General features: G+C 44.3%; 2 protein-coding genes across 2 annotated transcripts; both read left to right on the top strand.

Annotated features, from left to right (window-relative positions):
- Positions 1–4,699: 4,699 nt before the first annotated feature.
- LOC123128896 (wall-associated receptor kinase 2) lies at positions 4,700–8,658 on the top strand. The gene is made up of 4 exons (XM_044549011.1): positions 4,700–5,696; positions 6,201–6,368; positions 6,489–7,710; positions 8,297–8,658. The coding sequence occupies exons 1-3, from the start codon at positions 4,799–4,801 to the stop codon at positions 7,685–7,687; spliced, it is 2,265 nt and encodes a 754-aa protein (XP_044404946.1). The 5' UTR covers positions 4,700–4,798; the 3' UTR covers positions 7,688–7,710; positions 8,297–8,658.
- Positions 8,529–13,110, top strand: LOC123129788 (uncharacterized). The gene is made up of 9 exons (XM_044549812.1): positions 8,529–8,569; positions 9,305–9,752; positions 10,324–10,369; positions 10,488–10,527; positions 10,612–10,673; positions 10,755–10,876; positions 11,771–11,889; positions 12,188–12,251; positions 12,416–13,110. The coding sequence occupies exons 1-7, from the start codon at positions 8,529–8,531 to the stop codon at positions 11,795–11,797; spliced, it is 786 nt and encodes a 261-aa protein (XP_044405747.1). The 3' UTR covers positions 11,798–11,889; positions 12,188–12,251; positions 12,416–13,110.
- Positions 13,111–13,125: the final 15 nt, after the last annotated feature.

Raw genomic sequence — 13,125 nt, 5'->3', positions numbered from 1 at the left:
ACAAGCAAAAAACAACAACTGGCACTGGACACTAAGTTAATAGGTTAGTCCCAAAAAAAATATAAAGTTGCTTGTAATTGTAGATAGATACGTTGGAGACGTATCACACCCTCATATCCGTCCTATATTTGGGCTGGATATGAGGGGTGCCGATCAGCCCGGGCGTTTGAGGTGTCCGTCTGGGTCGAAATTTCGTGACCGGTTAGTGACCGAGTGGGCCGCTCGAATGATTAAGGAGGGTTTAGGGTGCCCAGCTGTATATGCTCTAATAGGTAGGTGTATTCCACCCTTTCCCTAGGATCCTGTTGTGTATTTCCTACGCGAGGTCCCACCACCCAGGATGTCCCACCACGTGCATATCTAGGACGCCAGGATGCCATACCACTTGCATGTCCTGGACAACTAATCAACTGATTAAATCAGCTAATTAATTTATATCAAATGGGTCATACACAATTTCAATTTTCGAGGTCAAGACCTTTACAACAAGACCATTCATGGATATATTTCTTAAATTTCAACGTTTCAATTCACTTATTTCGCTCAATCTATTAATTAAGTGTTGTAAATCAGTTTTTGATTTTAATGAAATTATTTTTTTGAAATGAGCTAAACTTATTTTTTGAGAAGGAGTGAGAGTATATTTTAGTGAAATTACTTTTTCAGAAGAGTGGATTTTTTTGAATGAGTGAAAACTTTCAAATGAGTCAAATCAGTTATGTCTGCATTTCAAGCGATTGTGAAAAGTGTTTTTAAACAAGTGAAATATAGTATTTCAATAGAGTTTTTGAAATGAGTAAAATATATCTTTGTACTGAGTGAAAACTTTGAAAGAAATTAGTTTTGTAATGAGTGAAATATAGAATGTCAATAGAGTTTTTGAGTAAAACATATTTGAAACAAGTGAAATATAGTATTCCAGAAATGAGTGAAATATGTTCATTGAAGTGATTGAAATTAATTTTTATATGACTGAAATATCAGTTTCGCAAGCGCGCAGTGAAATTAGGTTTTAAATATATCTTTTGTACTGAGTGAAAAAGGTTTTTTTGAAACGAATGAAATATAGTGTTTCAATTGAGTGAGTGTAATGTGTTTTCTGAAATTAGTGAAATGTGATTTTGAGTGAAATAAGTTTACTGGAACTGAGAAATTATTTTTGCGATGACGAGTAAACATATATTCAAAAGAAACCTAGATCAAAAGAAATATCTCGAACAAACCTATTTCATAAGAAATATGCTAAAGAAACTTATTTCATAAGATAAGTCTGAAATATGTTTATTGAAATGAGTGAAATCATTTTTTATATGAGTGCAATATCAGTTTAGCAAGCGCACGGTGAAATAGTTTTGAAATGTATCTTTTGTAATGAGTGAACAAGGTTTTTTGGAACGAGCGAAATATGGTATTTCATTTGAGTGAGTATAATGTGTTTTCTGAAATGAGTGAAATCTATCTTTGTAAATGAGTTTAATGTGGTTTCTAGAATGAATGTAATCTATCTTTTGTAAATGAGTGTAATGTGTTTTCTGGATCTAGTGAAATGTGAAATTGATTGAAATGTTTTCTAAAACTAGTGTAACTAGATGACACCCCGCGCGTTGCTGCGGGAATTACGTGCTAAAAATAAAAGTATCAATACAATAACTGAACATTTATTCAAATATACGTCCAAATAACAAAACATTCTTGAGGAAACCAATGTTTGGGGAAAACCCGAAGCATAAATATTGATATGGATTAAAACCCTGGTTCCTAGTAAAACACTGGTATCAATACAAAAAGTAAACTTTCATAGATAATTAGATATCACGATCTGTTACATTTCTCTTAAATATATGGATAAAACATTCGTTCGCCGGAAAAATGTGGTATCAACTAATGGGCATACTACACATAGATCAAAACGTGCCTCCACACAAAACACAAAGTACGATTAATTTAACACATCCTAGTAACACAAAGGGTTCGAATATTGGAGCAATACAGTAGGCAACCTCTAACATGATTTGTTTTACATATGAGTACACACACTAAAATGTTGGAAGGAAATGATTCTCGTCGTCCCTCTTGTCAGCATGTCTCTTATAAGTACTTGTAATAGCATGGAAACCGAAAGGAAACTGTAACAAAAGTATACATGCAAACGTAGTGTGGTGGCAGAAAGGAGCCAATATATAATATGTACTGAGGAAAAATAGAAAATATGTATCACATTAGCAAGCAACGGTAGGGGTAATCAATGGAGAATTCCCTGTGAATTTGATGGTGACAGATTGAAACAGAGGAAAGCATAGTGACACACACGCTCGGTCAGTAACACAACATAGAGGCAGGACCTTTGAGGTCAAATCAAGATACATCTATGTGCCTTGATAAACATGGTTATAAAACAATTTAGCATTTCTAATCTCGACTAAATTAATGTCAACCGTCGCTGGAGCAAAAAACAGTGACAATCCATCTTACAGTTCTTGGAAAAAGATGAGTCACTGATGTTCGCCTTCCTCCACTTCTTGTCCCGCTTGCTCCATAAATAAGCATTTGAGGGATTATGTAGCGGGTAGTACCAAGAAGGCTGGGGGCTTGCAAAGAAAGTAAAAATAAAAATAAAGCGCATGAACCAATAGAGCCTGTTTTTTAAAAATTAGCAAACAAAACATTTGAAGGACAACAGAAAGGCATGAACGACCAGAAACTGATCCAAAAATACGCCAACAAAAATACTTAAGGACAAACAATAGAGCTGCCAATAATAGTACTCGGCAACATCTGAAACTGAAATCAATTCTCCTCCCAAAATTTACATACTATATAAGAAAAGCATAATAGGTACTAAAATCTGAAAGTAAATCACATCAATGTTCTAAGTAGGGGCACCTTCTGGTTGCCTGCAGTGGTGCTTCAAATATCGATTTGCACTGGAGTTTGTTACTGCTCGATACCGCGGATGTGCTACAACAATCAAATCCACCACAGACGGATTGATTTGCGCTGACTGTGAATCAGCATACCCTTACCCAATCCCACCCATGGGCCATAGCTCCGTGCCAATGTAACCAAATGAACTCAGCAAGTCAGCATACCTTAACCACTATCTAATCGAACTACACGAATATGACTCAAATCAAATTAGCTAGCGTGTTAAGAAAAAATGAAAAATATGAAGGTAGAAGATGAGTAGTAGAGGAGTGGGCATCGTTGGTTGAAATACCTGGCCAACGTCTCCACCCATCAGTTTCACTCGTAGCCTGAAAGGAAGCCAACACAGGACTATTGTAAATTAGATCAGACTGGATCAAGGATTTGGATCCCAAGTGCACGTTTTTTCTCACGGGGCACCGAAATTCCCGGTTACCACGGTAACCGCAAAATTCCAGAAAAATTTCGGACGAAATTTGAATTTGAATTCAATTTTTTTAATGTTCTATAGCAAGCACCACCGCAGCGTGAATTCAAATTTCGGGACAGAGAGAGGAGGACGACCACCGGCATCTCAACGACGAGACAGGGCGCCATACCGATTCGATGCGAACGGAACAGAGAGAGGGAATGCAGCAGCACCGCAGCCATGTCTACGATGCTACAGGGCACCAGAACGGTCTACACCGAGAAAGGAACTACAACCGGCATATGCGCCGAACACCAGCGGTCGTGTCAGAGGACCAGACCACACGGCGAGATTGCATCTTTTCTATACAGCCGTCGCACTGTATCGTTCTCCAGGGAAAGACTGTTTCTTTATTATAGATCGATTGGGTTCTTTGTTCACGGAAAGATTGTTTCTTTATATATTAGGAGAGAGAGACGGTTGGGCTTTTTAATGAGATTATAGGGCTTCTTTGTTGGGCTTCAGTGCATCATTTAACGCTGATTATCTTGTGGTGAATGTTTCTCAAAAAGAAAATCTTGTGGTGGGTGGGTTCTGTAGTTGTAACTAAATTGAAGATGAAAAGATGGTCTCTTCGGTGACCAGGGAATGACTACATGCAAATTATAATTTAATCACTGATTTGTTGGTGGGTCCCCCATGTAATCGCTGACTTGTGATTGGCCGGTATCTAATAACATGGCATGCTGAGTTGGACCGTTTGCATGTTAAGAGAATGCCTTGTAGTGGGGAGCAACTTCTTAAGAATGTAAGATGTGAAATTGATTGAACTGTGTTTCCTGAAATGAGTGAAACAGTTAGATTCAAACTAGCCAAAGTGTATCCAAGATTGGTCTTGTTTTAAAGGTCTTGTCGCTTTGAATTCAAAATATTAAAAGTTTAGAAACTGGATATTTAGTTCAAAACTTATCAACCTTTTAAAATGTCACATGAAAAACAAAGTGCATGTATTTAGTGTGTGCATGCAGCCGTGGTGTATCTGTTTTCTCTCCCCCTGTCCCCTGACACCCCATCCAGTTTTGTGTAGCCGTTTGTATAAGATTTGTATTGCTAAAAGAGAGATAATAGCATGGTGGGGTCTTCATATCAGTCTCAAAGCAAGCGTTTGACGATGGATTCCTAACCAGCAGGTACCGGAACCTGTAAATTTACTTATTCGAGATATGAACATTCTAGCCGGCAGGTCGACTCAGATTCGATTGCTCCCTATTTCCAGCAGCATCGAGACGCGTATGTCGCTGTCATACGTGTTCAATTTCTCAACGACCATGGCATTGAGTTGAGATGCTGCGTCTCCCGGTCAAGGCAGGCCATGGCTTTCATATCCTACACACACCACACACTCCACCAGTCGACCTAGCTATATCCAAGCAGAGTATCCAGAGAAGAAAACACACGTCAAGAATGGCATTAGCAGCCGCCGTTCTGTTCCTGCTGATGCTGTTACATGTGCTGGTAGTGGCACCCGCGTCAGCTCGACGGCGGCCGCCCGTGGCGCGGCCGGGCTGCCGCGACAGCTGCAGCAACATCACCGTTTCATACCCCTTCGGCATCGGCGCCGGTTGCTACCGCGACGATGGCCGAGCTGGCTTCCAGCTGGAGTGCCACGGCTCCCCTCCGCGCCTCACCGTCAGTGGCTTCGACCACCACCTCGCGGGCCTCTCCCTCGCGTCCGGCGAGGCCCGCGCCTACCTCAACGCGACGCGGGAGTGCTTCAGCTCCACGGGGGCCCTCGTCGACCGCACCAACAGCTACATGTCCCTCCAGTACAGCGTCTACCGCTTCTCTGACGCCAAGAACCGCCTCGTCGCGCTCGGCTGCCCCAACCTCGGCTACTTCGTCGACGGCGACGGATACTACGTCAGCGGCTGCATGTCCGTGTGCCGCCCCTCGCGCTACGCCATGCCGGGCCCGTGCACCGGCGTCGGCTGCTGCCAGAGCGAGATACCCGCCGACATCAGCTTCTTCGGGCCTTACCTGCGCAACTTCCCGCCGTCGAAAGATTCAACCGCTTTCACCACCAACGCCACGTCGTGCCACTACGTGTTCCTCGTCGAGGACGAGTGGTTCACCTACTCCGACCGTGTCTTCCTCAACCGCACCGACGACTTCGCGGTGCCCCTCGTGCTCGACTGGGCCGTTCGCAACATCGACAACTGCAGCGCCGCCGGCCAAAACGCGACCGACTTCGCCTGCCGGAGCGTGGGCAGCCAGTGCGTCGACGCAACCAACGGCCCCGGGTACCGGTGCAGCTGCCCCAAGGGCTACGACGGCAACCCCTACCTCGACAGCGGATGTGCAGGTACACATCCTACTGATTTCTGACACCAACACCACAGTTTTTGGGCTAGCCACACGAAACCAACACTATATAGTATAGCTGTTGTGCTCTGTTACTACTCCCTCCATTTCAAATTACTCGTAGCAGAAATGAATGTATTTAGAATTAAAATATATCTAGATACATCCATATCTGTGACAAGTACTTCCTTCATTTCAAATTACTCGTCGCAGAAATAAATGTATTTAGACTTAAATATATCTAGATACATCCATATCTGTGACAAGTACTCCCTCCGTTTCTAAATATTTGTCTTTTTAGAGATTTCAAATGGACTACCACATACGGATGTATGTAGACATATTTTAGAGCGTAGATTCACTCATTTTGCTTCGTATGTAGTCACTTGTTGAAATCTCTAGAAAAACAAATATTTAGAAACGGAGAGAGTAATTTGGAACGGAGGGAGTACATTTTTGTGATTTGTTTGAACAAATGATGTTGAAATTGCTTTGCAAACTGAAGACATCGACGAGTGCCATCTCAAAGACGAATACCCGTGCTACGGTGTGTGCACAAACACGCCGGGGAGCCACACTTGCCAATGCCCACCGGGTACAAGTGGAGGTGCCACCGCCAAGAACGGCTGCAGGCCAAAGGACAATTTCACCTTAGCTCTGAAAACCGTCATAGGTAAACACACTGATCCATGGATGGTCATCATGCAACATATTCCATCTCCATCGTTGGTTCTTCCTGTAATTTTTTCTCAATAATCTAAGCTAATGATCGTGTATGCAATGTCATATTTAGGAGTCAGCGTTGGGGTATTCTTGTCGGTGTTCATGTGCTTCTGGCTCTACTTGGGGCTCCAGAAGAGGAAACTGATCAAAGCAAAGCGGAACTTCTTCGAGCACAATGGAGGCGTCATCTTGCAGCAGCAGATGCGTTCCAATAGAGGTACCTCTGTAGGAGGCGGCGGCGGGTTCAAGATATTCTCGGAAGAAGAGCTCGAGAAGGCCACCAACAACTTCGCCACAGACCAGGTCCTCGGACGCGGCGGCCATGGAATAGTCTACAAGGGCGTCTTGGAGGACGAGACTGTGGTGGCGATCAAGAAGTCTAAGATGATGGAGAAGTCCGATATCAGGGAGTTCGCGAGGGAGATGCTCATTCTCTCCCAGATCAACCACCGTAACGTCGTCAAGCTGCTTGGTTGTTGCCTTGACGTGGAGGTGCCGATGTTGGTCTACGAGTATGTCTCAAATGGCACCCTCTACCACTTCATCCACGGGAAGGAGCTTAACAACGACACAGCCTTGGACACCCGTCTCCGCATAGCCGCAGAGTCGGCAGAGGCATTGGCGTACATGCATACGTCGGCTTCACCGCCGATCCTCCACGGAGATGTCAAGACCGCCAACATCCTCCTCGACAGCAACCTCACCGCCAAAGTCTCGGACTTTGGGGCATCGAAGCTGGCGCCGAGCGATGAGGTCCAAATCGCAACACTGGTGCAGGGCACTTGCGGGTACCTGGACCCAGAGTACCTCATGACATGCCAGCTAACAGACAAAAGTGACGTGTACAGCTTCGGCGTCGTGTTGCTGGAGCTCTTGACTGGAAAGAAAGCGATATGCTTCAGTGGGCCGGAGGATAGGAGCCTCGTGTCGCGCTTCATAGCGGCCGTGAAAGCCGGCACGCATGAGAAGCTCCTGGACGTCCAGGTGAGGAAGGAAATGGGGCCCGAGGCGTTGGAAGAAGTCACCCACATCGTGACCCGGTGCGTGAGCGTGAGCGGGGAAGAGCAGCCGGCCATGAAGGAGGTGGCGGAGAGGCTGGAGGCGCTAAGGAGGTACCAGCGGCGCCCGTGGGGTCAAGTTGGTGGCAGTGATTCGGAGGAAGGGCAGAGCTTGTTTGGAAGGGATATGGAACGGGGTGTGGAGTACATGTTTGGGCCTCAAGATGTCCTTGATCTTGAAGGGGGTAGCACATATACTTTAAGCTTGTAGACTGTGTTTGTTCTTTCGCAAAGGTATATCTCGACTTGAATTCTTTTTGAAATAGTAGCAGACGCAAACACTAGATTGGAGAAGACTGTAAAACAGTTGTATTGTCCAAATATTATGAATATATAAACATTAAATTAGAGAAGAGTGTAGAACATAAATGCAAATTTCTCAAAAAACTAAATTCAACAATAAATGTGTTTTTTTCGTTCCTTTTCTTGTTTCTTCTGGTCTTTTCTATTGTTTTCTGCCATTTTACTTCTTTCTATCAGGTTTTTTCTTTCTATGTTTTCTGTATAAATAGTTTTTGTTAGCAATACGGTAGGCAGACTGCCTCTATCGAATGTTTTCCTGCGCATATGTGATGGTACCAAATTTAATAAAAACATGACACTGCTTCTACTGCCCGCCTTACCATTTCTTGGGTGCAAAGAGGTAGAGGACTCTGTATCATTGGGTTGATAATTTTCTTGTGGTACAAAAAGGGTCACGGAAAGATAAGCAAACAGAGTAAAGCAAACAAAACCGTCACATCATTGTTAACAAATTTACCTATAATTGTATTTCACTGATGCGGATATTCTTGAATGTGCCCTCATGTTGATGTATCAGGCGAGGAAAGGCACCGTGACACCATCAGGGAGGAAGGCAAGTTCATCACGCCTGTGCCGGGTTTCAAGCTCCCGCCCCTTCCACCGAGCGCTCCCTATGAAGAGATCACATCACAGAGCGTTCATGCATGCATTCCGTGGCATTGACCATCACTAGGTCTGTTCAAAGATGCTTAATATATATTGTTCAACAAGCAAGGCGGCATTGATCTGCGATGTTTAAGTTACTACGTATGGCGACGCCTAAGTTCAGTAATTGTAAGGCAGCATCGCTGTAATAATGGGAGAAAACAGTGAGCATTCAACTTGAACTAGCTCAGTTCCTGAGAAAGGGTCAGTGCGATGCACTGTTGATAAGGGAAAGCATAAACAGTTTCTGGAAACATCAAACGAGACTTGAACAGGATCGAGATGCGTTTTGATCAACAGACATAGCCCCAGACTGCTAAGGTTGTGCTCAAAACGAGTGACACTGCAAGTTTGCACTTGTTAAATTCCATCCTAATTAAACTCATAGTAAGATGGTAATGCGCTGCAAGATAGAACAACAAACAGAACAAGGAAATCCAGCATCAGTTCATCAGTTTCAAGCCCACAACATCGTACCTGCGACCATTGCCGAGCCTGTGTGCACCCTCGACAGGATCATAGATTCAGAGCAACAGAAAATTTATGCTCGCTGACAGGTAGAGTTCCATGTTCCTTATTCCTGTCCAGGTCAGTGAGAAGAAACATCCAGAGATAAGAGAAGGATGTCTCACCGACCCTCCTCAGCGATTTGAAACATCCGACCGTCCATCTCGTTTGCTTGATGAGATCTAGGCCGTCGGATCGAGGCTCGGGAGGACGCAGGCCGTAGGATCGAAGCCGAGGCACTATAGAAATGAATAGTTACGGTCTCGCGGTAAAAATCTCGTGACACCGCGCGTAATTTCAGCGCCCCCCCGAGGGCATTTTAGTCATTTCACTATTGGGTATAAAAAGGGGGCGCTGCCGTGGGATGACCTAGCCGCCGCCTCCCTCACGCACTCGCGCCTCCCCCGCCCTCCCAGCTCGCCGCCGCCTCCTCTCCCCTCCCGCGCGCCTCCTCTCCCCTCCCCTCCCGCCTCCTCTCCTCCCACCCACATCGCCGCCGCCGCCACCCACCGCCTCGAACCGCGCCGGAGCAGCAGCAGCAGGCCAAGGCGGCGCAGCAGCAGGCCTTGGGCGACGAGCAGCAGCGGAGGGAGGACGAGGAGCACGACGGCGGTGGCGGCGGGGAGCGGCAGCAGCAGGCCAAGGCGGCGCTGCCCTTCTCCGCCATGTGCGTGCGGATCTCCCGCGACTCCTACCCCAACCTCCACGCCCTCCACAACGCCTCCAACGACAGCCTCACTGACGCTGCCTACGTCAAGATCTCCGAGGGCGACTTCGGATACGTCCTCGACGACGTGCCCCACCTCCCCGACTACCTCCCCGTGAGCAGCCACCCCTCCCCTCCCCTGCTCCTCCTCGCTCGACCGCTCGTAATTGTCCGGCGCGGGGGATTACCCATTTTTGAGCGTGCAGTGTGCCTGATTAGTCGGCCACGATCCACAGATAGAAGGCAACTCTGATGAATACGTACTAGAAATGCTGTGCAAAATCTATGAATTCTGTTTTCGTTCCTTACTGTTGGTGCCGTCTGCTTTTGGGAATGGGATTGTTGATTAGGCAGCAGGCAACTCTGATGAATACTAGCAAAGCTATGGCTATTCTGTGGATTCATAGTTCCATAAGTTACTGTCGTTGGCTCTGCTTTTAGGAATGGGAGATTTGATTGGGTAGAATAGATGACACCGATACCGGAGAAGTAGTAATCTGTTAGTATGTATTGTCTGCTTGCTTCTCCCTGCCATGTTCGGTTAAATTCGTGAGCCAATTTGCTAGAATTTGTAGAAGTTGGTCTTTTTATATTTGCCCAATCGCGGTGAATTTGTTTTGTTTGAAAGGTGAAACCATGATCCATGAGAATTGAGCTTATGGTTTGTTGTTTTATTCCTTTTGCAGACTTACCCGAACTCATTACAAGACCAACCAGCATATTCAACTTCAAGTAAGGCTTCTCCTGCATACATATTGTTTATTTGATTTTCCGCTCTTTGGTAAGTCTCTGAGTATGCATGCTGTATATGTGAATGTGACACTGGAACTTCTGTTCTTATCGGTATCAGGCAATATTTTGTCAATGAAGATGACACCGTACCACAAAAGGTATATGTAGAGTGTCACTCAATGTTTTCAATCTGATGTTGTGGTCGATGGTGGATTTACAAGTAGCTATATTTGCTATTGCAGGTTGTTGTTCAAAAGAATAGCCGCCGGGGGTTCACTTCCGTCGTGCTGGACCCCGTCAGAGGGTATCACTTGCACCTCTTTTGGTTATTGACGCATCACTTGCGTCTTTTCTGACGGAAATATTTGTACTTCAATCTTGTTAGGTTATCACTTGCACATACCTGTAAGTTGTGGAGGCCTTTGCCCTGGGCTCAACACTGTTATCAGGGAGCTGGTGTATGGCTTGGCGCACATGTACAATGTCAACAACATCTATGGAATACTGGTTTGTGCCATACTGCCCTATTCTAAATGGCCATGTACATCCTTGTATCTTTGTCTGTGCCTTCAGTCAAAAGAAACAAACAATCTAATGACCAAAATATACAAACAATCTATGTAATACAGGTATGTGCCCTGTTCTAAACGTACAATGTCAACAAAACCATAGGACTTGTCCCTCCCATAGATGCTTGTATAAATGTTACTCTCGCATTTTTGTACATGTCTATCTAAATTTGTCTGCTGTTAAAAGGACTCACCAGGTACCTTAAGATCTCTATATTATGGTCCCACCATATCAAACGTTTCAGATTGCAATGCATCTACTTCTTGACTAGATCTACCATATTATACTGAAATAACTATAAGATGAATTATACCTGCTGTGATTTTTATTTTATTTTTGTGAAATATTCTCTTCAGATTGCCGTGCGCCACCCGCCCTTCGCATGTGTAATCACTTAAAGTAAACTGTCTTTTAAATTGAATTCATTATTCCAAGACACCTTGGATATAATTGAGCAGAACACAAAACCAAACTCCGAGCAAGAGATTTCAGTAGAGCTATGAGCCTAAGCAGAAATTGTGGACGAAACTAGGTAAAAAAATGTTGCACATTGATATGTTTTTTTGGGTAAATAGGCCTATGGTAGCATCATTTATAGGTAATTATGAACAAAAGGGCAAAATAAGCTTTGTTGTTATATGCTGTCGAGTTTTTAATGGCTATCAAACACAACATTATGCTTGTGTGTCTTCTTATAAACACACGTCTTTGTTGTTTCTCGCCGTTTTCCTTTAAATTACGTATATATGTACATGGAATGCTTCTCCCTGTCAACAACTAGATCCCCCCCCCCCCCCCTTGTTTGACAGGTTAATTAATCCTACATTTCAGTACCAACCAACATATGTTCCTTCTTGAGCTCTCAACCCTGGGGTACACCTCCCGGTCAAGGCGCACCTCTTGTCTCACCGATGATGCAGCCTGGGCATCACTCGCTCTCAGCTAGCTATGTAAGTACTGCAGGGACTCTGCTGCATTTCAATCACTTGATGTTTCTCTACCATGGAGTAGAGTTTAAGACCGCTCCGCATGATTTGATGATATTCCTTTTTGAGCATCGGCTCTGGTGCATTCTTACTCACCACCGGGTACTTTGAAGCTAATAATGTTCCAGATTGGTGGCATTCTGTTTCAAAGCATGCTGGTTCGGTTTTGCAGCAGTTTTGACTTAAATAGTGGTTCGGTTTTGCCTTCAATAGTGGTTCTGCAACTAATTATTTGTTGATCTATTGGTTTGATTGGGAACAGGTGGGGTCTTCTGTTTGAGCAGACTACCTATAAGAATTGTCAGCGCCTTTACCTATCAGAGCAGGTGACCTTCAAAAGTTCTTAGTTTGAACACTTAGACAAACAGTTTTTTAGCATCTACGACTGGTTATTAGGTTTTGTTACATAATTAGTATTTATATTCCCTTATTTCATTTTTATTTTCTTTTTCTTTGCCTTGACACTAAATTGTGTATGTGTTATTTGCAGGTACTAATCTTGGTGTGAGCTCAAGGCAATAGGCAATTCTGAAGGTAGGCAATCGACATTAGCCAGGTAGTTGTACATGGTCTGGTCTCTTAGCATAATCTGAAAGTATCTAATGCAGTACTCAATATTAGTAGTCATTTGAAAAATATGCCAGTGTCTTGTTTGTCATGTCCATTCTGTTAATCTAGAAGAAACCGAGAGCATACACTCACACTTTAATTGAACCCAAATTGTTAACCTGCGATAAGTAGATATCAGTCACACTTCGTTCTTACTTTTCTGGCTTTTCTATGTTCTTACTTTTTTTGCACTTTCCTTTCATTTCTGTAGATGCCAGGGCTGCCTGCCTTGTGTACCATGGTGAGAAGTAGCACCAGTAGGTCGGCTCAGTCCCAATGGCAATGTTCTTTGTTATTTTATTATTATTCAACCACATACATTTGTCTCTTCCTGATGCCCTTGGTAACTTGAAAATCTGCAGTGCCATATTGGCTCCCTCTGCCGAGCACCGTGGAGGAGGTGAGCAGTTGTCTCTAGAATCATTTTTCATCCTGTGATACTTATTGTTCTGCCCTTGGATGGTCATTCTTGTTGAGTGATAACCAGGGCAGCTCAACTGTATAAACAGATTGATCTGGTGATAAGAGGTGATGGGGGTAGGTTATATGATCGAGGAAAGGCGAATCTGAGCCCACTATGCATTGAACCCT

The sequence above is a fragment of the Triticum aestivum genome, chromosome 6A, assembly GCF_018294505.1.
Source record: "Triticum aestivum cultivar Chinese Spring chromosome 6A, IWGSC CS RefSeq v2.1, whole genome shotgun sequence".
NCBI lineage: Eukaryota > Viridiplantae > Streptophyta > Magnoliopsida > Poales > Poaceae > Triticum > Triticum aestivum.
Note: the sequence above shows the minus strand (reverse complement) of the source record. Positions and strands in the feature narration are given on the sequence as shown.

What these genes read in the sequence shown, in the direction of transcription:
- LOC123129788 (XM_044549812.1), top strand. Translation starts at nt 8,529, where the DNA reads ATGGCGACGCCTAAGTTCAGTAATTGTAAGGCAGCATCGCT. An exon ending in ACCTCCCCGACTACCTCCCC is followed by an intron (nt 9,753 to 10,323) that starts GTGAGCAGCCAC and finishes TTCCTTTTGCAG; the next exon opens with ACTTACCCGAACTCATTACA. An exon ending in ACCAGCATATTCAACTTCAA is followed by an intron (nt 10,370 to 10,487) that starts GTAAGGCTTCTC and finishes TATCGGTATCAG; the next exon opens with GCAATATTTTGTCAATGAAG.
- LOC123128896 (XM_044549011.1), top strand. Translation starts at nt 4,799, where the DNA reads ATGGCATTAGCAGCCGCCGTTCTGTTCCTGCTGATGCTGTTACATGTG. An exon ending in CCTCGACAGCGGATGTGCAG is followed by an intron (nt 5,697 to 6,200) that starts GTACACATCCTA and finishes TGCAAACTGAAG; the next exon opens with ACATCGACGAGTGCCATCTC. An exon ending in AGCTCTGAAAACCGTCATAG is followed by an intron (nt 6,369 to 6,488) that starts GTAAACACACTG and finishes TGTCATATTTAG; the next exon opens with GAGTCAGCGTTGGGGTATTC.